The sequence below is a fragment of the Pelophylax lessonae genome, assembly GCF_965119305.1.
Source record: "Pelophylax lessonae genome assembly, chromosome: 11".
Taxonomy (NCBI): Eukaryota; Metazoa; Chordata; class Amphibia; order Anura; family Ranidae; genus Pelophylax; species Pelophylax lessonae.
Genome location: NC_138778.1, coordinates 142,997,015 through 143,025,009, shown reverse-complemented (window position 1 = coordinate 143,025,009; position 27,995 = coordinate 142,997,015). Strand labels below are relative to the sequence as shown.

Here is a 27,995-nt window from a genome sequence, read left to right as displayed (position 1 = left end):
ACAGTCCATGTCCTCACCTTTGAGAAGTCTTCACACTTGTTTACCCTCCTTAGCGCACATCACTTCAGGGGGTCTTATCCCATGCTCACCAGCTTGTCGGGAGGCACTCATCTGTCTGTCCTCCTCTCCCAGCCCACACGGCGACAGGAGGCAGCAGTCCTTCTCCCGGGCTTCCTCAGCGTCTGGAGGCACACATCCGTCTGTCCTCCTCTCCCAGCCCACACGGCGACAGGAGGCAGTAGTCCTTCTCCCAGGCTTCCTCAGCGTCGGGAGGCACACATCCGTCTGTCCTCCTCTCCCAGCCCACACGGCGACAGGAGGCAGCAATCCATAGACTTCCTCTGGACAAATTATAGAGGCCTTCATTTCCTCATTCCGAACAGCTGAAGGCCTTTCAACTTCTTTACACCTTCCTGCTGCCTTTGGCAGCCGACATCCTATAGTAATTATGATACCAGAAAAACTATCAGCGCAAACCAAAATATAGCACAAAACTAATGTGTGTGAATAAAGTGTGGCAAAATATATCCTCAAGTGTATAAATGCTAATCCGGCAGCAAACACCAATCGTGTTCACAAATCACAAACCATACAAAAAATACAAAGATGTGCTGCGCCAGAAATACACAAATAAAAACAGTGATAATATGTGATAATAATAGATGGAAAAAAGTTCATAAGGCACATAATCGTGCTAGTGCTCCAATCAAATAAATCTCCAAAAGTCCCAGTGTTCAACTGAAATGTGATCCAATCGTGATAAACAACGAATATTGTGATAAGCCTCTCACCTTCCCATCAGACCCAAATGGGCCAGCAATCACATAACATGGATAATGGATTTCCAGGAAAGGCCCTTTCCTGGAAATCCATTATCCATGTTATGTGATTGCTGGCCCATTTGGGTCTGATGGGAAGGTGAGAGGCTTATCTGTCTGGTGGAGGGATTCACTAAACGGTGTTCACAATATTCGTTGTTTATCACGATTGGATCACATTTCAGTTGAACACTGGGACTTTTGGAGATTTATTTGATTGGAGCACTAGCACGATTATGTGCCTTATGAACTTTTTTCCATCTATTATTATCACATATTATCACTGTTTTTATTTGTGTATTTCTGGCGCAGCACATTTTTGTATCCTATAGTAATTGGTGAACTTTCCAAACCAGGTGGGAATGTGTCTCCTCTCTGTGACTACATCCCCAGATTTACCTGACTTCCTGTCACAATATGTATAATTGTTCTTGACCTATTGAAGTAGAAGACATATATAAAGCTCAGCAGCCTCACACCAGAGAAAGCCAAAATGTGTATATTAGGCCATCAGGTTGACTTGCCAGAACCTGCAAGGACTCATCTGGCCTGTGCTCTGCATTTTTATTCCTTGAAAGCATTGAGAGCCAATTTTGGATATGTAATTTTTGTTCTTATTTCAAGAGAGTATATCTTGGGAAATGTAATAGGTACACCATCATTAACACAGTCAATGACCAAAATTACATTTTATTTGTACAAAAAGCATTATAGAGACCTTTATCCATCAACTGGAAGGTTAAAATACAGATGAGTGAGTGGTTGTAAAGGGTGAAGGCTTTTTATCTTCATGCATTCTATGCATGAATGTAATAAACTTTTAATGTGTAGCCCCCCCCCCCCAATACTTGCTGGAGCCCCATCTCTATTCAGGGATGTGCAGAAGAGCAGTGGCTTTCCATGGTCTCTCTTTTCTCATCAACCTGAACCAGGCGAGGATGTGGTACTGTTGTAAGGGGGGATGGGTGCGCTGATAGTGTGTTGAAGCTGCTCCCGGTATTCAGTGCTTTTGAATATAGATAAATGTATATGTGGTGTGGGGTGCGCTAAACAACAAATAAATAATGAATATATAACATATATCTATGTGTGAACCAAATCAACAAAAGTAAATATATATAACATATATCAATCTGTGAAGCCAATTAATAATGCAAATCAATTGGTGCATAAACATAAAAGTTCATAAGTGTCCATAAATATTTTGCAGGTGAGTAGAATTGTATTCTATCCGAATAATACGTGTATCCACCACCGAGTGAAATTCATCCTTACCAAACGGAAATAAATAAGGTGCAACTATATTTTCTTGTGCTGAAAAAATATCCAATCTCCTTGTGAACAAACACCACGTGTAATCACCAAGAATTAGCCTCTTACCAGATGGTAATAGGTATGCACTTGTTCAGTGAAACCACCGCCTTGCTTCCTCTTTAAAATCCTGAAGTGGGATGTAGAACCGCTCTACCTTTCTTTCTCCACTAGATGGCAACGAGTACCAGCAAGAAACACAGCCTCATCCTTCTTTACAAGCTCACAAAACCACCGTGTATTAAAGGAAAAAAAAGGGCTAATAGTGTATTACCCTTGAGATTTATTCAAAAAACAGTTGATAATGCACTTACAATTAGATGTCTTGTATTCAGCATAAACATAGGCATACGAATTCCGGCTGCAGCACGGACCGCAAGTTGTGTGTGACGTGTGCGCCTCCTAATCTCTTAGAATAAATCTCAAGGGTAATACACTATTAGCCCTTTTTTTTCCTTTAATACACGGTGGTTTTGTGAGCTTGTAAAGAAGGATGAGGCTGTGTTTCTTGCTGGTACTCGTTGCCATCTAGTGGAGAAAGAAAGGTAGAGCGGTTCTACATCCCACTTCAGGATTTTAAAGAGGAAGCAAGGCGGTGGTTTCACTGAACAAGTGCATACCTATTACCATCTGGTAAGAGGCTAATTCTTGGTGATTACACGTGGTGTTTGTTCACAAGGAGATTGGATATTTTTTCAGCACAAGAAAATATAGTTGCACCTTATTTATTTCCGTTTGGTAAGGATGAATTTCACTCGATTGAGGATGTGGTACTGAGGTGGTATAGCAGTTGCATACCAAAGGTTTTAATAAGAATAAATGGAATACGTTAAAAATACTCATGTTAGAAGGAACATCTAATGTGCAGGTTACTGGGTTGATCATATGGAGGATGCAGAGAGGCCCAATATACCAGGGCGCCAGTTTCAGTGAGGGAACATCGAGTCAGAGGTTACAAGAAAACAGCGAAACCCTCTCCCCAACTTGGTAGGAGGGCACAGGTAGGCGTCTGCATTCTGCATGGAGACTGTAGCGGGTTGCAAGGATTCTTGGACCTGCATCCAAGTGGAACAGAGTTTACAAAGATGTTCCTCTAATGCAGGAATTCCTTGTGGAACAAATGTGTCAAGCGACATGGACGGCTGGAACCTATAATTCGGCATAAACTGAGACAATCGGGAAGCGGCATTGAATGCACTATTGTGAGCAAACCCTGCCCAAGGTAACAAGTCTGACCAGCTGTTATGGCGGTCAGAAATATAGCAACGTAGGAACTGCTCCATGGCTGTGTTGGCCTGTTCTGCGGCTTCATTGGACTTTGGGTGATATTCTGAGAAGAAGGAAAGCTGAATTCCTAACTGTGCACAAAGGCATTAAAATAACTGTGTTGCCTTGGGAGTTGGTTAAATCCACAATAAAATCAATAGACAAGTGGGTCCAAGTCTTCTCTCCACTGAGTACGGTTTGTAGGAGGCCCACTAGAAGGTGTTGTGATGTTTTATTCTGAGTACAAACAGAACAAGCGGCTACGAAGGCGGTTACATCAGCGCGGAGACTAAGCCACTAGAATTGTTGAGACATAGACCATATGAGTTGATTTTTCCCTGGGTGCCCAGCTGCCTTGGGAAAATGGTAGGCCTGGAGCAAAGCAGTGCGGAGATTCTCGGAGACAAAGCAGTGGTCACAAGGTTTTTCAGGAGGAGAATGGATCTGAGAGGCCAGAATTCTCTCACCCAAAGGTGAAGTGAGATTAGTGCGAATAGTGGCTAAAATGCGATCTGGAGGTATCAAAAGAGAAGGAACCGACTTCATCTTGGAAGAGGAGGAAAACTGGCGCGACAATGCATCAGCCCTTATATTCTTCGAGCCGGGTAAGAATGAGACTATAATTGAAGCTTCACAGGAAAAGGGTCATTCGTGCTCTGGAGGCATCTTGCCTCAGACAAAAATGTGAGATTTTTATGATCAATCAAAATGAGGACCGGCACAGTTGTATCCTCGAGGAGATGCCTCCATTCCTTAAGAGCTAAAATGATTGCTAACAATTCTCTGCCCCTGATCTCATAATTGCATTCTGGAAAAGTAGCTACAGGGATGCATAGCGCTCTCAGAGGTAGAATGTTGAGACAGGAGAGCGCCTACTTCAGTCTCTGATGCATCAACATCAAGAATAAAGAGTAACTTAGGATCAGGATGTGCCAGCACAGGAGCTATAGCAAAAGCAGCCCTGAGGGACCCAAAGGCTTTAAAGGAATCCGGGGACCAATGTGGGTTGCCGTCCTTCCTGGTCATATCAGTCAGGGGTTTCACCAGAGAAGAGAAATTATGAATACATTTCCAATAATAATTGGCAAAGCCCAGAAAATGTTGTAGCAGACATAGACCTACAGGTCGAGGCCACTGTAAGACTGCAGATTGTTTTTCAGGGTCCATCGAAATTCTGGCAGCAGAAATTACATAACCCAAAGTTTAATCTGTTCACGATGGAACTCGCACTTCAACTTACAACACAGATTATTTTATATCAGCCTCGGCACAGGGAAGACTTCTGTCTGGTGGTTCTCTAGGGATTTCGAATATACTGTATGAGAATATCATCGAGGTAAATCATCACACATTGCTGCAGCATATCTTGGAGGACATTGTTAATAAATTCCTGAAAAACTGCAGGAGCGTTGCAGAGATCAAAGGGCATTACAAGGTCTTTGTAATGTCCAGTCCTAGTATTAAACCCAGTTTTCCATTCATTGCCCTCCTTACACCTCACAAGATTGTATGCCCCATTCCAATCGAGCTTTGTGAAAACCGTTGCTCCCTTGAGGCACTCAAATAATTCTGTAATAAATGGGATTGAATAAGCGTTCAAGAGGAACTGCACAGACCGTAAAGACTTTGTCTCCCAATCCGAGAGCCTTACTAAAAGATTCTTTGATAAGGGTTACGACAATTCCTTCTTGAATGACACCTTGAAAAAAGGTGACTCTATGGAGAGATCAACTATGCTGTCGATTACGGCAAAACCCACTAGGATGGAATCTTCTTATACATCACCTTTTGTCACTACCTTCTCAACTCAGCATAAAACTGTTATAAGCATTATTGAGAAGCATTGGCATATTCTCAAAAATGATCGTATTCTCACTAAGGTCCTGCCTGATAGACCCAAGGTGGTATTTAGAGGAGTATCCACTTTGCGAGACAAGCTTGCTCCTAATGTTCTGAACCCCTCTGAACCAAAACCCAGCTTTTTCAGCCAGTTGACAGGCTACTATAGATGTGGCCGATGTCAGACTTGCTCTGTCAACAAATGTAAACAGAGGAACGTGAGAGATTTCCTGTCCACCAGTACAGGTTTAAGGTTTCCAATCAAGCCATTCATTTCTTGTGCCACTACGGGGGTCGTTTACATATTACAATGCCCTTGTGGCCTTCAATACATAGGGAGGACCAAGAGGCCTTTCCTGGTTCGGTGTAATGAACACATAGCGAACATTAGGAAGGGTTTCAAAAATCATTCGGTATCCAAGCACTATTTGTTAAAGCACAATAAGGACCCCCGTAATACCATCTTTTTGGGTATCGATAGGTTCTATACACACTGGAGGGGCGAACCCTTTGTAAGGGGGCTCTCAAAACTTGAAATGTCTTGGATATATAAAAGTAAAACGTTTACCCCTTATGGCCTTAATATTGATACTGACGTCATGATAAATACGGAAGCAATATAGCTCCAAGCAGCATTAGTATCGCTACAGCTTTGTCGCCTAGCACAAGTCACTATCAAGAAGGAAAACATCGGTCTGTTATGGTCTCTCAGGCCCTGAGGAAGCCTTGAGCGAAACGCGCCGGCTTGCTGGGGACCTACCGTGACCGAATCCAGCTTGAGACCCAATTTCCACCCTATACAGATTTTGGTTACAACCCCTTCTGGGGATATGTTTCTCTATTAGTAGTGACGTTAATTGTTTGATTTTATTATTGTATGTCATGTCAGTCCTCTGTTATCACATATGCATGGTAGTCCATGCTTAGTTTTATTGTTCTTTATACAAATAAAATGTAATTTTGGTTTTACAAACGGTTCCTTGTCTGATCCTTCTACTCCCACTGGCCCGCAAAGCCCCATCTTTTTCTGTCCTTTTGTTTTGTTAATCCCTCACAGGGGTAAGGGCCTATATTACACGGTAATTTTATATACTGACGTCAATGCTTTTATAGATAACTCCTAAGGAATGACTGTACTATGTGAACCTTGTGTGAGCCGCACCTTTTACGTAGACCTAGGCCTTTTTGTTGAATTGCTTCCTAGATCTAATTTATAGACCTTGAGAGGTTCTGAGATATATTCCCCTCCCCTCTATTTTTAGGCCCTTTCAATTTAAGTTATTTTTCATAGGGATAAGATTTATTAAATTAGAATGATATACATTCCCTGCCCTAGATGGCAATTTTAGGCCTGATGCGTCATCTACGTTTACTTTATTTTTTATAATATACATATTTAGATTTAGGGTCTAGACTGACAACCTCCCTTTTTCTAAATGATAATTTGGTAATATCTTCGGCCGATTGTATGTGGTTGGAGGCATTATTAATGTTTAACTAATATTTATGATGTTACCCACATCAGTATACTCTTGTCTTTTATTGTGTCATTAATACTAGACAATATGAGGTGCAATGCCGTGGTGGGGAGTTATTATTTTTATTTATACTCCCCCCTCCTTTGGCATTTGCCTAATGTTATAGATGTCCTGATGGAGATGTATATTGATGTTGGATATATTTTTACAAAGACGATTGGTCTGCGGTTGAATAATGTGTTGGCGCAACGATAGTTAACACATCTAACATGAGATCATTTGTCCTTATCCAGCCCCTCATTGAAATGACATCTTCTGGCTATTTCCCTGAATCAATATGGCGCCGGCCGTGTTGGTGTTTTTGTTTCCTTTTTATTCCCCTTTTCATTCCTCTTTTTTATGTGGCGTCTACCTTACGTTGAAGGCGTTCGGACAGAGGCACAATTAAATTAATTAAATATATTGTTAAAATTATTTCGCAATTGCGATTAGTTAGATGTTGACTGTTGTGTTACAATATTCTGGCATATCAAAAGTTAACACATTTCAACGTAAGATTTCCTGTCCCTGCTCAGCCCACAATGGAGATTGCAATCACTGGCAAGTTCCCTGAACCAATATGGCGCTGGCTACGGCTCAGACAGGGGCGGTAACGTTACTTGTTGGTTGATATGTATATAAGTGGTGAGTCAGCACGACGCCCGTATCCCCAGGAAGACGTCATCTGTGACGAAACGCGTCGGGAAGGCGTGCTGACGTCACCATGTTACACCGGGAAGTCGGGCGGCTGCATCCTCGGATCCTGCCGATTACAAGTGCTTTTTATCCTTTTACATGTGAGTTGTTTACTGTCTTTTTTATTAAACTTTGTGCATACTTACTTCACCATTTGTGGCCTCCATCTCTTTATGTTTATGCTGGAGTGTGTTGGACCTAGGTGGTCTGTGCTGCGGTGTTGTTCCTGATCGGAGTCTCTATCGGGTTGAATCAGCCAGAGGGGTCACCGTGTTACCCATTGAAGCAGGCAGAAGCCGCACCATTTATATTTATTGATGGGCTTTATTGCATCTGCCTTTTGGTAAGCGCATAGCGTGGTCTTTACCTTTGTCACGGAGTGAGGAGAAGTCACATTATTGCGGAAGATGAATTTCAATTTCTGCACCCTGCACATCTTATTTGGACTTTCTTTATCTTTTTCTTATGAACACTATGATATTTTAACACTGATGTTGTGTTAATGTTATTTGTATTAATTGTTCACTACATTATTTGTATGCATATGTTTTGACCACATATACCTCAAGTTAGCGCAGCTCTATTTTTTATATTTTTCACTTGGTGTATTCCCACTTCTGCTGCAGCTTTATTTATATTTCCTAATCTATATAATTTGCACTGTTTTGAGCACAGGCTTAATATTATTTCTGAGTTTGTTTAGCGCGGTTATTTTATATATACTTAATTGTAATGCGATTAAGACCCCTGTAATCCATACAAGGTCTCAGTTCACCACAAAGAAAAAGCCTGCTCTAGCAGGAGACGAGGATTTGCGGAGCCCCAGGAAAGTGAATCTGCAACCTAGTCCTCCATGGCTTTATCCTCAGAGACAGACAAAGGGTAAACCCAGCCACTAGGAGAAATGGTACCAGGTTAAAGGTCAATTGTGCAATCATAGGATCTATCACATTTTTGGAGGCCCTGGAGCACCAGGACAGTACAAACACCCACAAGATGACAACATGCTGGGAGGACAACACCCTAACATATTTCCTAAGAGGCATAAGGAGTTTTTTGAAAATGTATTTTTTCGCCACTAGTGAACAAAACACAAAGAGGCTTACAATCAATAACCGTAGTATAAGATAACATGGAATAGTGATAAACAGTCGACATGGCCTGCAAAGGAGCTTAGAGCAGTGGCATACACATCTGAAAAACACATTGTTGGCTTTCACCGTGGTACAAAGCGGTGCTAACTGGCCAGGGCCCCGTCACACCCTCTCTGGCGCCCCCAGGGGAACACACTGCGCCCCGAGGCGGGAAGCAGCCGCCCAGCCTCCAGCCCACTATACCATAACTAGTATTGGAAGCCTGCACCTCCGGCAATGCTATAAAGGTGCCACTGACATATCAAATATATAGAATAGCCGTAACAGGCGGCAGCAGAGTGCCATAATGGCCCTAAGACGACCACGTCTTCTTAAATCACTTTGTGATAGAGAAAGGAAGAAGGCATAAGGAAGAGAAAAATGAGAAAAAGAAAAGAACGATAAGGAAATGGAAAAAAGAAAGAGAAAGGAAAAGGAGCATCATAAGGTTGGTGTCCAGGTCCGCGGAGTAGAGGATCAGGTGATTCAAGCAAGCTGCCCGATCCCGTTATATGGGGGATTTCCCCCCTGTTCATGGGGAGCCCGCCAGGTATCTCACCCAGGGGTCCCATGTTTTCTGAAAAAGGTACATTTCATCTTGAAGGATGGCCACCATCCTTTCATTGATCAGGATCCAGGTCAGCTTAGCCTTAAGCAGCTCAATCGGTGACACCGGAGATCTCCAGGAACGGGCTATTGCTATTTTGGCTGCTGTGAAGATAAACGTTACAAGGCGTTTGGAATGTTTCAAAGTCCCCTCAATAGGTTTACCCAAAAGTGCCTGTAGAGGAGACTTAACCAAGTTAATGTGTGTGAGGGAATATATGAAATTGTATATACAAATCCAGAACCGTCTGACCGTAGGACAAGTCCACCAGGTGTGCAGAACTGTGCCCACTTGGCCACATCTCCTAAAGCAGCTTGGAGAGGCCTTTCAAACTGCCGCAGCCAATCTGACCGGGACCATGTACCATCGCAAGAACACTTTATAATTAGCTTCTATCAGCGATGTATTAATCAGGGATTTTGAGTTGAGCTGTGCCAACGCATTCCACTCAGTCCTATCCAATTCCTCACCTAAATCCGCCTCCCAGCGTTTCATGTAAGGCAATTTAGTTTTATCTTCATTCAATATATTGTATATCGTAGATATAAAGCCTGTCTGTTTATCAATCGTATTGCATAGATGCTCCATGGGGGTCGAAGTAGTTATATCACAGATACGTTTCATAGAGTTCACATAGTGAGAAATCTGGTTGTAGCGGAAATATTCCCTTGCGAGAACAGAGTGTTTTTCTTGTAATGTAGCTCTAGGGAGCAGACCCTTCCTATCACAAAGGTCCGCCAACCGGAGAAATCACTTGTTTGTCCACCACTCAAATGCAGGAGGGCAGAGGCCCAGAGGGAACAACAGATTGCCCAATAAGGGAGCTAATGGAACATGAGGGGACTTGAATTCATGTCTTTTTGACAATCTGTCCCAGATTCCTAATGACAGCGACAAGGTGGGGCACAGAACACCAGGGCGATCCCTGGGCCGAAGCCAAAACAAGTGACTAATCAGAGCAGTGGGTAAATGTGTGGCTTGTAGCTGCATCCAAATTGGGTGAGGTCTCTTGGAATGGAATCTAATCAGGTGGGTGAGTTGAGCAGCATAGTAATATTTTACCAGATTAGGGACCCCCAGACCTCGCATTTTAGGCGTAAAGAGAGTTTGCTTGTTCACTCTAGGCCTCTTATCCCCCCATATAAATTGCACAATCCTGCTTTGAAACGCTCTAAGATCCGACATATTGATTGTTATCGCTAGAGTTCTAAATAGATATAGTAACCTAGGAAGAACATTAATTTTCACTGAATGCAACCTGCCGAACCACGACGGAGGGCTAATCGCCCATCGAGTAAGATCTGCCTGCAGAGTTTTGTACAAGGGTGGGCAGTTAGATGTGTAGAGTGTGTCCACAGAGGCTGTGAGCTGAATGCCAGGGTACGGTAGTGACTTTTCCTGCCACTTGAAAAGAAAATTATTTTTAAGTGTGGATACTGTGGTGCCATCCAGTGTCAAATTCAGGGCCTGAGATTTGGAGTTGTTCACCCGCAATCCAGAGAGCGCGGTGAACAACTCCAGCTCCCCAAGCAAATTAGGGACAGAGACCAATGGGGTTGAAAGATATAGCAGGATATCATCGGCGAAGAGTGCACACTTATGCACACTGTTGCCACAGGGGATACCTTGGATATTGGGGTTTTGGCGTATTTTAATAGCCAATGGTTCCAGGGCTAGGATAAATAGGAGGAGGGACAATGGGCACCCCTGGTGCATTCCCCTGCGAATGGCAAGGTACTCCGAACTATACCCTTTGAGAGATAATCTCGCTATAGGTTCCCTGTATAGGGTTTTTATTAGCATGAGGAAGTTATTCCCAAAGCCATGTCGCTCGAGCATCTGCAATAAGTACTCCCATGATAAGGAGTCAAACGCCTTATGTAACTCAAGGGATAGCAGCAAGTCTCGTCTCTGTCCTCCCCCATCCCATTTAGATTTCAGGGCGGAAATAATATCGATGGCCCTTCGGGTCTGGTCAGGAGCCTGTCTGTGTGGGACAAATCCCACTTGGTCTGGGTGAATGTAGTCACCTAAGATTGAATTCAGTATCGTGGCCAAAATTTTTGTTATTAATTTCATATCTAAATTAATTAGGGAGATCGGGCGATAATTTAAGCAGTCGCCATGGTCCTTGCCAGGTTTAGGTATAACGTGTATGAAAGCGTTATTTTCATATTTAGGGATGGGAGTGCCTTCTCTAATCGAGTTAAAATATGAGCAAAGATGGGGAGCGAGAGTCTCCTTAAATTTCTTGTAGTAATGACCGGAGAAACCATCCGAGCCCGGGGCTTTGGCGGAGTTTAGACATTTAATGGCTAACAATATTTCTGATTCAGAGAATTCCCTATCCATTATCTCTAAATGCGTGGCAGATAGCTGCGGGAGGGGAATGCCCCAGAAGAACGTTTCAAACAGCGAGTGTTGGAGAGGCTTTGATAGGGAGTATAATTTTGTGTAGAAGTTATAAAATTAGTTGATTATTAACCACTTAAGCCCCGGAGGATTTGGCTGCTCAAAGACCAGGGCCTATTTTGCAATTCGGCACTGCGTGACTTTAACGGACAATTGCGCGGTCGTGCGACGCTGTACCCAAATGTACCCAAATGAAATTGACGTCCTTTTTTTTCCCACAAACAGAGCTTTCTTTTGGTGGTATTTGATCACCTGTGCAATTTTTTACTTTTTGCGTTATAAACAAAAAAAAGAGCGTCAATTTTGAAAAAATAACAATATTTTTCACATTTTTTTACATGAAATTCCCCAAAAAATGTAAAAATCTAAATTTTTTAACATTTTAGGCCAATTTGTTTTCTGCTACATATTTTTGGTGAACAAAATTGCAATAAGCGTATTTTGATTGGTTTGCGCAAAAGTTATTGTGTTTACTAAGTACGGGAAAGATTTATGTCATTTTTATTGTTTTTTTTTAAACTAGTAATGGCGGCGATCTGCGATTTTTTTTTTGCGAGACTGCGACTTTGCGGCAGACAGATCGGACCCTTGACTGACATTTTTTACACTTTTGGTGGTACCAGTGACATTACTACAGTAATCAGTGCTATACATATGCACTGTTACTGTAAAAATGACACTGGCAGGGAAGGGGTTAACTTTATTAGAGATCCAGGGGTTAAGTGTGTCCCTAGGGGCGTGCTTCTAACTGTCAAGGGGCGTGGCTTTTGATGTAACCACAGAGACATACGATCCTACATAGCAGGATCGTATGATCTCTGCAGTTACACAAGGGAGAATGACAGGCGGCTTTGTTTACATCAACTGTCTGCCTTTCTCCCTCTCCAGCGGGAGATCGCGAGTGGCCGGCGGACATCGGAGCCGCTGGTCACTCGCGCGGTGATGGCAGTGAATGAGCGGAAGGCGGGAGCACGCCTCCGGCGGCGCGCGCTCGCCCCCTATTCGCTCGCGGGTGAGTGACGTACCGGTACGTCACTTTGCCCAGGAGGGGCTGACCGCCGCAGTATATGTACTTTTGGCGGTCGGCAAGTGGTTAATTGAGGGTTCTGTGATCTATTACAGTTTCGTAGCCTCAGTTTCGGGAGCACCGGAGAATATCTCGGAACCCGTTCACGGCAAGTAATGTATCTGGTTTATCGTCTAAGGTTTGCCTGACCACCGGATAGTCTTTTCTGCCTGTGTAGTTAAGCTAAGGTTAAGGGCCATTCTCCCGCTGTCGATTTTATGTCTTATACTGTATCTACGCCTGGATTCCGCTTCTGTTCTAGCAATAAATTGCGGAGGTCTGTCTCCTGCCGTAAAATGTCCTGAGCGTGTTCTTTTTTTTTCCGAGAGGCTATTTGAATACGTTTAACTCCCTGTTTGGGGACATGTCTGAGGGAAACATGTAAAGAATTGGATTTATCTAATACTTGGTTTAGCGGAATATTGCTGTCTCCCCCAAAAATGACATGGCCTGTTGCATGTGGCATTACCACCCGGAGCATGTCCTGAAAGAAAGCCAATTGTCCTACGTTAGGTGCATAGTATGAAACGAATGTGACCTCGTGTTCGTTCATTTTGCCATGAACTAGCACATATCTGCCTTCTTTATCTCTGATTACACCTTTAGGCGTGAATGGGACTTTCTTAGCTATACAAATCGCTACTCCCTTTTTTTTATCTGAACTGTTGGACAGGTAACAAGTGGGGTATTTGGCGCTAAGAAATTTGGGTAATGAGGAGTGTGCAAAATGAGTCTCTTGCAGTAGAAGAATATCTATGCCCTGTTTGTAATAATACTGAAAAGCCTTTGTGCGCTTCACAGGAGCATCGAGGCCCTGAACATTGTGGGTTAAAATTTTAAAGTTAGCTGGGGCAGAGTGTGTCATCGTGGTTCGACAGGTTTCACTCGCCTGGGTATGCTGGGGGCCACTACCCGCTGGATCTTCAGACCTGGAAAGACACTATCGACATCATCGAATTCCAGAGGACCTGGACACCAGAGTAGCACTAGAACAGTGAAGAAAGAAGAGAAAATGTTAAAGAGAAGACGAGGAGAGAGAACGCTCTCCCCACCCTCCCCACCCCCCCATCGCGAGCGAGGGGGAGGGAGTCAGGGGAACTATCAAAAATGCATTTTGTACACAGAAACAGGGCTGGTTGTGGGGTCCAGCTCCCCTAAAAGTATCACGAGGTTGCTCACCGACCTTAGACATGAGCAAAATCGCAAAGAAGTGGCATGCGGAAACATCCCAAACCGCTTCGCTCCAAGCCGCCTCAGCAGTTCTCTGAGTGGAGTGAGGCGAAACATTCCCGGAGGCTCTAAACCCCCTAATATATTGCAATGACCCCATGCCCATGGGACCCAGAAACTAAGCCCAACGGGGAATGGTAAGATCGATGCCGATTTCCCCAAAAAAAAAAAAACACAAAAAACAAGGGAAACATTCCACAAAACTGTAGTAACAGGTGTCATAAAATGTGACTGGCAATGACTGGAAAGAAAAAAAAAACAGTCTCATGTAGACCCCAGGTGGAGCAATTTTTCTTCCACCCTTTTCTTCACCACTTCAACTGTTCGGTGCCGCCTGGGTCAAACGCAGTCTCCCTCAAACTGGGGGTAAAACAAGTCAAAATAGTAAGGCGGTAGTCGGGGTCATAAGAACCCCTGAAAACAGTGAGAACCTCCAGACTGGAGGCATTCACACAAAAAAAAACTGAAGGCCAAAGGAGATCTGTCAAAACCTCAGGGTGGGGTGCGTGATCGGGCAGGGGCCCTCCGTTGCAGTTGGGACCACAGAGGTGACAGTGGTCTGGCCGAGACTGCAGGAGACTCCAATGGAGATCTAGGTGGGGGGCCTTCTCTGGTAATGATACCTAAGCAAAGGAGAACATCTTTGCCGTCGTGAAAGGTGGAGAAGGAATGTGTTTTCTCCTTGTAGGTGAAGGAGAGGCGGAAGGGATATGACCACCTGTACTTGATCTGACGATTGATGAGGTGAGTCAATAGCAGTTTCAAGGATCTCCTCTTCTGAGTCATTTGGGATATATCTGCAAAAATTTGTATCGGGTGACCAAGTAATGTGACATCTTGTTTGAAGCGGGCCGCTGCCATTATTTTCTCTTTAATCCTGTAGAGATGTGGTTTAACAATGATGTCCCTAGGTAGGCCATCTTGTCTCGGGGATGTCAGGGCTCGATGGAAGCGGTCCAGTTCCAGGTGATGTGGGGAAATGTCAGGAATGAGGTCAGACATAAGTGAGTGTATAGCGGGTTCCAGCTCAGTAATGGTCTCGGGGAGCTCCTGATCCTGAAGTTGTATCGGCGAGATCTGTTCTCTAAATCCTCGATTTTAGCTTGAGCCTGATCCAGTTGATCTTGCAGAGAGACAATCAGGTTGTGATTTTGATTAACTCTTTTCACAGTGCCATCAACTTTAGATTCTATAGAGTCCAGTCTGCCATCTATCTCCTGAAAATCGGCTTTTAGGTCTGCTGTAATTATTGCACAGGCTTTGGAGAGTTCCTGTTGCCAAAGAGCAGAGAATCTGGCTATTAAAACTGAATCCCCTGAATATGGTGCCGGGGGGAGGGGGTGTCATGGAGCCTCCCTGACTCAGGGCAAGTTCAGCAAGGTCCGCCATTTGTCTGTCCAGGGATGAGGCTGGAGATGCTGCCCCTCTATCTCCCCCTCTGATGAGGCATGGTAAGGGGAGAAATGAAGCGCTTCAGCCTGTGAGGGCTGGAAGGCGTCCTCCTGTGACTGTGAGGAGAAGGGATCCCTTACCTCCTCAAAGTATGTGGCTGCTGGTGTTTGTGACCCAAGGCTGAAAGGAGCTGGCAGAAGAGGGTCCTCCTCGTGTAGTTGTGCTGCGGGTCGCCGCCATCTTGGCCGTCTGTGCCTGTGTCCCTGGGGGGGAAGGGCGCGCTGTTGGAGAAGGCTGTAGCGGTGTATGCTGCTTCCTTTTAACCGATCCGGAGGTCTTTTGGTGCATCATCATCATCTCCCCTCACTGATGTGCCCCGTCTATAGTGTCTCAACCCCTCTCTGTCCGCTGATTTTAGCAGTGAACAGCTGCACCCCTGCAACCACCAGCTGCCTGTCATTACAGTGTACGGGCTCGGCGACCACAGCTCGCTGCTCACAGCTGTCAAACTTACCTGTTAGGACCTGGGTCTGAATCTGCAACCTCTGCTGAGTCTGCCAATGGCTCTTCTTGCTTAGCCACCTGAGGTGCTACACAGCACCCTTTCTGATCCACTGGACAATCCTGCCTTGTGCCTTGTTTCTGCTGGACTTTGAACTCCTTGCTCCCATGAACTTCCTAATTAAACCATGGCTTTGTACTTCCTGCTTGCTAGATTATTGTGCTCTCTCCAGCCAATTTCTCACTCATATTATACCTGCTGCCATCCGTATCTCTGCTACCACTCGTACTAACCTTTAGCTTGTTACTCGACTATGTTTCTGCTTAATCCCAACCTGCGACTACTTTTTACCGACCCTTGGCTTGTTTACTGACTACACTTTATACAGTCTCAGTTCTGCTGTATGGGGGATTGCAAGAGGCTGATTAGTCAAATGCAGGTATTTATGTGGTTTCAATATAAATAAAAAAATAAATTTAAGTATGTATTAGTAAACTTAGAGCTGCACTGATGTGTGCCTTTTATGTCTGCAAAGAGGTCAGCTTTAATGGAAGCTGTGCCTGATAACACAATTCCCTGTGGAAAAGGATGCACAAGAATAGGGGAGGCTGGGAAGGATTTTAGGACAACATGGGGGGGCATGTAAAATGTCATTGGGACTCAAAAAAATATTTTTAAACAAACTTTCAAAATTTGGAATATTTGTGCTTGGAGAATCAATGAACTCTAAGCAAGATCATTATTTAAAAAGGAGCATCCCTCTAAAGGTTAATTTAATCTACACTTTTTCTCTTTGTAATTATATATTAATTCATTCATTTTTTAATTTGAAAAATGAGAGTCAATTGTAAATATTTTATTTATTGTATCTATGGACATTAAATACCTTTTGCATGTATATTATACTAATTTGTGATTTTGTACTGATAGGGGCTGAAAACTGGATCACTCTTTTTTCCTGGTGGCAATGCAACCTACAGAGGTCAAACCGTAAATGTGAAAAAAGTGGAGAATAGGAGTCACAACTATAGCAATGAGACAGAGTGGGAAGAAAATGTAGAAACGGTAATGAAGTGGTTCACTGAAGAAGATCTGGACTTTGTGGCTCTGTATTTTGGAGAGCCAGATGTTACAGGACACAAGTATGGACCAGAAACTCAGGAGCGCAAAGACATGGTCAGCCAAGTGGATCGCATGGTTGGTTATATACGACGTAGGGTACAGCACTACGGCCTGGAATCTAATCTCAATATTATTATCATCGCAGACCATGGAATGGCTACTGTTCAGAAAAACGATGAGGAGATTGTGCTTGTAAATATTCCAAACTTCAAATTTTCTGACCTTCAGTTCCACTTGGTGGATTATGGACCCTCTGGACTTTTGCTCCCTAAAGAAGGAAATGTAGAAAAAGTGTATCAAGCTCTGAAAGATGCACACCCTAAACTACATGTCTACAAGAAGGAAGAAATGCCAGAAAGGCTGCATTACTCGAAACATGAGAGAATCACTCCAATAGTCTTATATGGTGATCCTGGTTATGTCATTCATTCGGTAAGTTCCTGCAGTTCTCTTGGGACTGCCATAGAATGTTACATCTGCCACATAAAGAGTGTGTTATGTGGATCAGAAAAATCTGCCAACTTGAACAGTGTACACTTCTAGATGAAGATATACAGAGCTACTAGAAAATGATGTCATACCGTTGTATGTCAAAAATGAATCATAAAACAAATTCAGCTGTCATTATGCTCTTGTAGATTAAGAAATAGTTACCTCCACTTTTGTATTCTTCCACTCAGTTTAAAAAAAAAAAAAAGTCAATTTCAAATGGATCTTTTTGTTTCAGATGGACACTGGGAACATCACTTGCATGTCACAAATAACAGTAGCTAATGCTCACCTTCCCTGTGTTTTCACTCTCTCTGTTTTAACCACTTACCGCAAAGTGACGTAGCCCTACGTCGGCAAACTTTGCGGTAGTATACCGGGATGATGCCTCTAGCTAGAGACACCATCCCAGCACCGTGGTTTAGAGCCAACGGTCGGCTTTCCGTCGGTAACGACCGATGCGGCTCGGGAGCCACTCGATCGTTACCCAGGTGAGCGGGAGGGGGCCGCCGCCTTCCGTGACTTCGCTCGGGGCTCCCGTCCAACCGGGAGCCCCGAGCACCCAGCCGGCACGTCCGCCGGCTGGATGGAGTCCCGATCTAAGCCTGAAACGGCTTTGATCGGGTCTCCGATGACGTAACCCGGAGGCGGCGTCCATGACGTCACTTCCGGGTTACTATGCTGCAAAAGGCGGCAAATTTAAAAAACGGCTGCATGCAAAAACGCCGTTTTCGGCGTTTTGCATACATGGAAGTGTAGTGAAGGGGTCTAGGGTCTTTTAGACCCTCGATCCCTCCATAAAGAGTACCTGTCACTGCATATTGGTGTCACAAGGGATGTTTACATTGCTTGTGACAGCAATAAAAGTGATCAGATTTTTATTTTTTTTTTAAACCTGTAATAAAGTTAAAAAAAATAAAATAAATAGGAAAAAAAAAAAATTTTAGCCGCCCCCGTCACTGTTAGCTTAGTTAGACGGAAGTCGAGCCGCAAATGAAATCGCTGTTCAAACCACACATGTGAGGTATCGCCGCGATCGCCAGAGCATGGGCAATAATTTAAAAAAAAGAGCTACACTCTAACTCTAAACTAGTAACCGTTAAAAAAATTTTAAGCGTCGCCTATTGAGATCTCTATTGACCGTAGTTTGTCGCAATCCCACGTGGGGGCGCAATTTTAAACCGTAACATGTTGGGTATCTTTTTATAATGAGGGATGTGAGTGCAGCGCTGCTTTAAAATTATAAATCTATAAATATATATAAAAAATATAAAATTGTGCAATGACTTATTACATCTGTGGTAATCTTCAAAAAAAATATGAAGTGTACAATCATAAAAATCTAATATTTATACACAATGTGCTCCAAATAAATAAATATATAAATAATTGTCCATAAATAAATCTTTCCAGAATGCTGTGGCTTTTTCCGATATTTATAAAGTGCTTGAGTGCTCAAATTGTGCAATAAGCGGGGTTTCCCCCTTAAGATGTCTGCTTACCATTAACTGGATGTAATCAGGCATAGAAAAAAGGCTTTACACTCTGTTTTTCAATTGGTGAGTGAGGAATATTTGCTGGAACCTCAAGATTCATCGCCCCCGTATCCTCAAAAAGAGAAGCTTTTCATGGTGAAGTTTGTTTCAAACAACACATTTATTGGGTACATGGCGGGGATTTATACTCACAAACAACAAAATATAACAAGCAGAGAGCGGCTCGGTGGTGTGCTGCTCCCGCAGCATACGATCCTCCGGCCGGGGATCACGTGGTACTCGCTCTACCTATCGCTAGACGCGTTTCGCTGTGACACACAGCTTCATCTGTAGCTGATTTGTAAGAGGTACCACTCGGTTAAATATGCTACATTGCCACTCCTCCTTTCTTTCAAGTCCAGAGACTTGATACATTACGTTTAATATGTTGCAACCCTTCGCTACTAGAATGGGTACATCGGAGTGTGTGCTATCTGAAAACATGCCATTTAAAAACAATGCTAATCTTTAATTGACTACAAGAAGTTTGTTTAAAAACAATGGCTCAATTATAATAGGTCAATCAGGTGTGCAAAAACACTCCCTGTTCACTACTTCTAATGAGTCTTATGTGTTTTTGCAATTACAATTGGTTGTAGCCCATACATCTTGCGATTGGTCATGAGCGATTCCATGAAAAATACATTACATTACAATTAGTGTTGAGCGAACACGGACTGTATTATTCGTGTTCGTACCGAATAATTGGATTTTTTGTACCCGAACACGGACACGGACACTTTACTGTATGTTCGGGTAAAAATCCGTGTTCGGTCGTTTTATTTCCGGGTTTTGCATGCTTTGGCGCTCTTTTCATGGCGGGCTTTCAACAGCCAATCAACAATCGTTTAACTGGTGTGCCTTAAGCCATCCCAGCCATGCCTGCAAATGTCTCAGTAGCTGTGATTGGCCGTCTGAAGCATGTGACCAAGTCTTTATAAGTTCGAGGCAGCCGCAGCGGCGTCATTATGCTGCTTAGATTCAGGGACAGAGCACACATCAACGTGCTGGCTGCTGATTAGGGAAAGATAGGCAGGAAAAAACCATTTGTGTCCGGATAGAATTGAGGGACAGGTCGGAGTGTTTAGGCAGGGCGAGTTGTAGGCATTTTAGGGATAGAGTCTGCTGAATTATAGGGTCAGTGTCTTCTACAAACTACAATCGATATTGCTGTGTGGGGGGTGGGGTCTGCACTCAATCCTGATCTACGATCTCTTCTCAATCCTGTTAGGGACAGAGTCTGCTGAATTTTAGGGAAACTGTGTTCTACAAACTACAATCGATATTGCTGTGTGGTGTGGGATTGGAGATAGGCAGGTGTCAGTGATCCACATCCATTTTTCTGTGTGTGAGCTGCAGTGAACACAATCTTTTTGGGCTGCAGTGAACACAATCTTTTTGGGCTGCAGTGAACACAATCTTTTTGGGCTGCAGTGAACACAATCTTTTTGGGCTGCAGTGAACACAATCTTTTTGGGGTGCAGTGAACAAAATCTTTTTGGGGTGCAGTGAACACAATCCTTTTTGGTGTGCAGTGAACACAATCTTTGTGGGGTGCAGTGAACAAAATCCTTTGTGGGGTGCAGTGAACACAATCTTTTTGGGGTGCAGTGAACAAAATCCTTTTTGGGGTGCAGTGAACAACATCCTTTTTGGGGTGCAGTGAACACAATCTTTTTGGGGTGCAGTGAACAAAATCCTTTGTGGGGTGCAGTGAACACAATCTTTTTGGGGTGCAGTGAACACAATCTTTTTGGGGTGGAGTGAACAACATCCTTTTTGGGGTGCAGTGAACAAAATCCTTTTTGGGGTGCAGTGAACAAAATCATTTTTGGGGTGCAGTGAACACAATCTTTTTGGGGTGCAGTGAACACAATCTTTGTGGGGTGCAGTGAACACAATCTTTTTGGGGTGGAGTGAACAACATCCTTTTTGGGGTGCAGTGAACAACATCCTTTTTGGGGTGCAGTGAACAACATCCTTTTTGGGGTGCAGTGAACACAATCTTTGTGGGGTACAGTGAACAGAATCTTTGTGGGGTGCAGTGAACACAATCTTTGGGGGGTACAGTGAACACAATCTTTGTGAGGTGCAGTGAACACAATCTTTGTGGGGTGCAGTGAACACAATCATTGTGGGGTGCAGTGAACTCAATCTTTGTGGGGTACAGTGAACACAATCTCATACTTCTGAAGGTTTGAGGGTGCTGCCTGTTCCATACTCCCCCTACTCCTCATCTAGCCTTTTAGGGGTACAAACAATAGTAATTGGGGCCTAGTGTGGTTGTGTACGTGTGATATACATACACTTTTTTGGGATCATATTTTCTATTCCGCTATTTAATCAAAAACCTTTGGGGATCAGTTAAATTGGGGGATAGTCTGTGTTGGTACGTGTGAGAGAGATCCACCTTTCCAAGTTGTTGGGGTTCATCTCATACTTCTGAAGGTTTGAGGGTGCTGCCTGTTCCATACTCCCCCTACTCCTAGCCTTTTAGGGGTACAAACAATAGTAATTGGGGCCTAGTGTGGTTGTGTACGTGTGATATACATACACTTTTTTGGGATCATATTTTCTATTCCGCTATTTAATCAAAAACCTTTGGGGATCAGTTAAATTGGGGGATAGTCTGTGTTGGTACGTGTGAGAGAGATCCACCTTTCCAAGTTGTTGGGGTTCATCTCATACTTCTGAAGGTTTGAGGGTGCTGCCTGTTCCATACTCCCCCTACTCCTAGCCTTTTAGGGGTACAAACAATAGTAATTGGGGCCTAGTGTGGTTGTGTACGTGTGATATACATACACTTTTTTGGGATCATATTTTCTATTCCGCTATTTAATCAAAAACCTTTGGGGATCAGTTAAATTGGGGGATAGTCTGTGTTGGTACGTGTGAGAGAGATCCACCTTTCCAAGTTGTTGGGGTTCATCTCATACTTCTGAAGGTTTGAGGGTGCTGCCTGTTCCATACTCCCCCTACTCCTAGCCTTTTAGGGGTACAAACAATAGTAATTGGGGCCTAGTGTGGTTGTGTACGTGTGATATACATACACTTTTTTGGGATCATATTTTCTATTCCGCTATTTAATCAAAAACCTTTGGGGATCAGTTAAATTGGGGGATAGTCTGTGTTGGTACGTGTGAGAGAGATCCACCTTTCCAAGTTGTTGGGGTTCATCTCATACTTCTGAAGGTTTGAGGGTGCTGCCTGTTCCATACTCCCCCTACTCCTAGCCTTTTAGGGGTACAAACAATAGTAATTGGGGCCTAGTGTGGTTGTGTACGTGTGATATACATACACTTTTTTGGGATCATATTTTCTATTCCGCTATTTAATCAAAAACCTTTGGGGATCAGTTAAATTGGGGGATAGTCTGTGTTGGTACGTGTGAGAGAGATCCACCTTTCCAAGTTGTTGGGGTTCATCTCATACTTCTGAAGGTTTGAGGGTGCTGCCTGTTCCATACTCCCCCTACTCCTAGCCTTTTAGGGGTACAAACAATAGTAATTGGGGCCTAGTGTGGTTGTGTACGTGTGATATACATACACTTTTTTTGGATCATATTTTCTATTCCGCTATTTAATCAAAAACCTTTGGGGATCAGTTAAATTGGGGGATAGTCTGTGTCGGTACGTGTGAGAGAGATCCACCTTTCCAAGTTGTTGGGGTTCATCTCATACTTCTGAAGGTTTGAGGGTGCTGCCTGTTCCATACCCCCCCTACTCCTCATCTAGCCTTTTAGGGGTACAAACAATAGTAATTGGGGCCTAGTGTGGTTGTGTACGTGCGAGATACATACACTTTTTTTGATCATATTTCCTATTCCGCTATTCAATAAAAACCTTTGAGGATCAATTGAATTGCGGGATAGTCTGTGTCGGTACGTGTGAGAGAGATCCACCTTTCCAAGTTGTTGGGGTTCATCTCATACTTCTGAAGGTTTGAGGGTGCTGCCTGTTCCATACTCCCCCTACTCCTCATCTAGCCTTTTAGGGGTACAAACAATAGTAATTGGGGCCCAGTGTGGTTGTGTACGTGTGATATACATACACTTTTTTTGGATCATATTTTCTATTCCGCTATTTAATTTAACTGGGCCTCCATGCGAGACCTGTGTGCCTTGTTGCGCTGTTTTGAGTACTCCACCAACATGGCCAGTGGCAATGACGCCGTTCTCAGCTTAACTATCCCACTTCTATGCCTCCTTGAAAAAACAATTCGGGCGATGATGGAAGAGGATGTGGCACAGGATGAGGAGGAGGAGGAGGATGAAGAGGTAACATTTCCAAGGCTTTCAGGGCAGTCATTCGCAAGGGGCTCCGAGGGTGGGTTCCTGCACACGCAAACGCCAGGGACGCAATTGTCCAGCAGGGGCACAGTTCTGGAGGATGAGGAGGATGAGGAGGAGGAGGAGCTGGAGGAGGAGATGGAACCATGTTCACAGCAGGGTGGCACCCAGGCCAGCTCATGGCCATCACTGGTGCGTGGCTGGGGGGATACAGAGGACACGGACGATACACCTCCCACAGAGGACAGCCTTTCGTTGCCTCTGGGCAGCCTGGCACACATGAGCGATTACATGCTGCAGTGTCTCCACAACGACCGCCGAGTTGCCCACATTCTAACTTGTGCTGATTACTGGGTGGCCACGCTGCTGGATCCCCGTTACAAGGACAACGTACCGTCCTTAATTCACTCACTGGAGCGCGATCGCAAGATGCGCGAGTACAAGCGCACGCTGGTAGACGCCATGCTGCTGGCATTCCCATCTGACAGCGGGGCCACAGTGGAAGCACAAGGCAGAGGAGGAGGAGGAGGAGGTCGCCAACGCAACCAGGGCACCGCCAGCACCTCAGAAGGCAGGGTTAGCATGGCCGAAATGTGGAAAAGCTTTGTCAGCACGCCACAACAAACAGCAGCACCAGCAGCTCAGATGGAACGTCTTAGCAGGAGGCAGCATTTTACCAACATGGTGGAGCAGTATGTGTGCACACGCCTACATGTAGTGAATGACGGGTCTGCCCCCTTCAACTTCTGGGTCTCCAAATTGGGCACATGGCTTGAGCTTGCCCTTTACGCCTTGGAGGTGCTGGCGTGCCCTGCAGCCAGTGTATTATCTGAACGGGTATTTAGCACGGCTGGGGGCGTTATAACAGACAAGCGCAGCCGCCTGTCCAGAGACAATGTGGACAAGCTCACGTTCATTAAAATGAACCAGGCATGGATCCCACGGGACTTTTCCGTACCTTATGCAGAATAGCAATGGATACCGACCTTACCCACCCATTGTTCCATTTTTGCTCTTTCTCACTCTTTTGGGGTGTACCCTCATTTAAAATTTTTGAAAAGAAGCAGTGTTGGCTACCTCGTCCTCCTCCTCAGGGCCAGATTAATGTAGGGGCTATTGGAGCTGCAGCTCCAGGCCCCTACCTTTTATATAGGCCCCGGGTTGGCCATATTCACTGTTACCGCTCTTCTGTCACTTGTAAACACAGAAGTCTGGCTTCTATGCTCGCTTCCCCAGGCAGCACCCTCAGAACCTCCCCACACAGCGTGAAGGCCGGACAAGGAGGGACAGTTGGCGATGCATGGATGTGTTTATGGGCTTCAGAGACAGCATCCCATGTTGAATTAGGCATGCATGGCTGCACCCTTCCTCCTCTGGGTGCATGGCAAGGCACGGCCCTTAAGGCCCTTCAAAATCCTCAGCACCAAGCCCATGATGCTGTTAATCCGGCCCTGGTCCTCCTCCACCGCCGCTTCCACCTACACCGCCCATAGGTGTGCGCAGCCTATTGCATTAAGGTGTGCACCCCAAAGTTGAAATACACATGCATGTGTTTGCCAGCAGGGAGAGTAATGTATCGGGGCCATGTACCTGTAGGCAAGGAGAAATAGAGCAGAGCAGGTCCCAGGGAGATCTTTCCCATCTCCTCACTGGCAATGCTATGTGCCCTAGGTGATTAGGGTGTGCCCAGGCACACCCAGCACACCCTGTGCGCACGCCTATGTCACCGCCACATCCACCACCACCTCAACCTCCCTCCTACTCCATATGGGCCTCGTCCTTCAGAGATGAAGAAGAACATTGTTTTATTTTTCTGTTTTTTTTTTGTTGTTTTAAGTTATTTCCCTATCCACATTTGTTTGCAGAGCACTTGCCATGCTCTTAATTACGTTTTGCTGCCATTTGCAGCACTCTAGCCCTTTCCTTTGGTGTTTTAGAGCCATTTTAGTGCCTTAAAGTTCGGGTCCCCATTGACTTCAATGGGGTTCGGTGTCCGGGAAAAGTTCGGTAAAAGTCCGGGACACGGACCCGGACTTTTTTTTAAAGTTCGGCCGAACCCGTCGAACACGGACATCTAGGTGTTCGCTCAACCCTAATTACAATATAGCTCATAGTTCAGAAAATATATATATATATACTGTTTACAAGGCTGGAACTCAGTTTAATCCATAGTAAAATACATTAAGGCTTCTAAAACACTTTAAAATGTACTAAAATTAATAAATACTACAAAATTATTAAAAATCATTAATAAAACAATTAATGTCTATTTCAACATTCAAACCTTTAGGTGTCATACTATCTAATTTATGGATCCACCATGTTTCATTTTGAGATATGGCTCTCCTCATATTGGTCCCTCTCCAATGTTTTTCTATCGTGTCTATCGCACAGAATTTTAATTTGCTAGGGTCTTTTTTATGTACAATTCTAAAATGATTGGACAAACTGTGCTTTTTAAAACCTTTTTTGATATTCGCAATATGCTCTCTGAGCCTGATCCTTAGTTCTCTGGTGGTACGTCCTATGTACTGGAGTCCACATTCACACTCCAGTAAATAGGTAACGTGGGTGGTCCTGCATGTAATGAACTTTTCAATTTTATATTGTCGCTTGGTGACATTCGATTTAAAGTGCGTTTCTTTTTTAGATTTGTTGTTCTTTCTACATGTGCGGCAAATCACACAATTGCCGCATCTATAAAATCCTTTTTGATCTAGGAAAGTCACTATTTTCTTCGGAGGGTCGGGTATGTTTTTAGCGATTTTGTCTTTCAAGATAGGTGGTCTTCTATAGATGAATTGAGGTTTTTTGGGTAAAATATTCTTAAAAACAGGGTCTCTCATTAAAATGGGCCAGTGGGTTTTAAAAATGCTTTCTAATTGCTTGTACTGCTGGTTAAAATCTGTACAAAAGGCGGTTTGATGGGTTTTTTTAGGTTTCTTGCTGGGTTTTAATAATTCTTTTCTGTCCATATTGACGATTTTTTGTTGAATCTGATTCAAATTTGCAGTTTTGTATCCTTTATCTTTAAATCTTTGCAGCAACATGTCAGACTGCTGCAAATAATCATTTTGGGATTGACAGTTTCTCCTTAGTCTCAACAATTGTCCTTTTGGGATTGCTGCTAACCAATTAGGATGGTGATTGCTATTAGTTGGTATGTAGCTGTTTCTGTCCGTACTTTTAAAGTACGTTTTTGTCGACATATGGTTATTTGATTTAAAAATAGTGAGATCTAAGTAATTAATTTCTTGTTCATTTATTGTTGCTGTAAAAGTAATTTGGTATCTGTTTGTATTCAAAGACTCTATATATTCAGATAAGGATTCTTGCGAACCCTCCCATATGATTAAAATATCGTCTATAAATCTTTTAAAACCTTTTAATTGGGGGTGGGGTTTGTTAAAAATATATTCAGCTTCCCATTTATTCATGAATATGTTTGCTACTGTGGGGGCATACTTAGCCCCCATAGCTACGCCTTTGGTTTGCTTATAAAAGTGCTTGCAGTGCCAAAAATAATTATTGCACATGGCCCATTCTAAAATGTCTAATAAAAACTCAATTTGGGATGGCGGTAATTTCTTATCTGCCTTCAAGGCCCATTTGACTGCTGTTAAGGCGTCTTTTTGATTTATGTTAGTATATAATGAATTTACATCCACACTCGCTAAAATTGTATTGTCATTTATTTTAAAGTGCTCAATAAAATTTAGCACATCTCTACTATCTTTGAGGTAGGATGTTGTTTTCTTCACTAGTGGTTGGAGATGGAAATCTATATATTCGCCTACCCTTGCAAAAATCGATTCTATTCCATTTATAATCGGACGTCCGGGTGGCTTCTCCAAATTTTTGTGAATTTTTGGTACCTGATATATAATTGGCATTTTCGGTGCTTCAGGTATCAGGTATTTCATTTCCCTTTTTATTCAAAATATCATTTTTGTACGCCTTTTTTATTTTTTTGGTTAACATTGCTTTGAGTTTATTTAGAGGGTTGGCTTTTAATTTCTCATAAGTCTCACTATCATATACTATTTTATCCAATTCATCCATATACTGTTTCTTGTCTAGAATTACAATTCCTCCTCCTTTATCCGCAGGCCTTATCACTATATTTTTCTTTTTTTCCAGAGATTCTATACTTTTTTGTAATTTTTTACTTCCTGGGACTGGGTGGATTGAGATATTTTCTATATCTTGTTGTACCATAAGCTTAAATACATCTAAACATTGGTTGTTCGCCGTTTTTGGATTGAATGTTGATCTGTTTTTGAGTCCACTGTGTACAATATCACTTACTTGTGGTTGCTCTGTTCTGTCATTTATTTTATTGGCAAAGAATTTTTTGATATTTAATGTTCTTACAAATTTTTGCAAGTCAATGAAAGCCTTGAATTTATTTATATTTTTATGGGGGGCAAATTTAAGCCCCAAATCTAAAATTCGTAGCTCCTCGTCAGTCAGAGTTACGCTGCTTAAATTGTAAATACCCTCTCCTAGTTTGTTCGTTTTCTTTTTCCTTTTCCCCCCTCTACATCCTCTTTTCTTTCGCTGTGTTGAGGTTGTGTTGGGGGTCCTTGATATGGGGGCTGTGCCTGCTGATAGCCTCTGGGTCTCCAGTAATATGGGTTGCCCCTTGGTGGGCCCCAATAGGAGCCTCTTCCTCTGTTGCCTCTCCAAGGAGGTCTGCCCTGTCCCCTGTTCCAAAAATCCCCCCGATAAGAGGGTTGATGCTGGTAACCTTGATGGTAATAGGGTGGGGG

General features: G+C 43.6%; 1 protein-coding gene across 1 annotated transcript in view; it reads left to right on the top strand.

Annotated features, from left to right (window-relative positions):
* The window catches only part of ENPP7 (ectonucleotide pyrophosphatase/phosphodiesterase 7), a gene marked incomplete at both ends in the record, with an annotated part of 94,646 nt that overhangs the window by 49,174 nt on the left and 17,477 nt on the right, over positions 1-27,995 (top strand). The window contains one exon of the mRNA XM_082272833.1: positions 16,720-17,343. Coding sequence (XP_082128959.1) covers positions 16,720-17,343 — 624 coding nt within the window. The remainder of the gene's footprint in view (positions 1-16,719; positions 17,344-27,995) is intronic.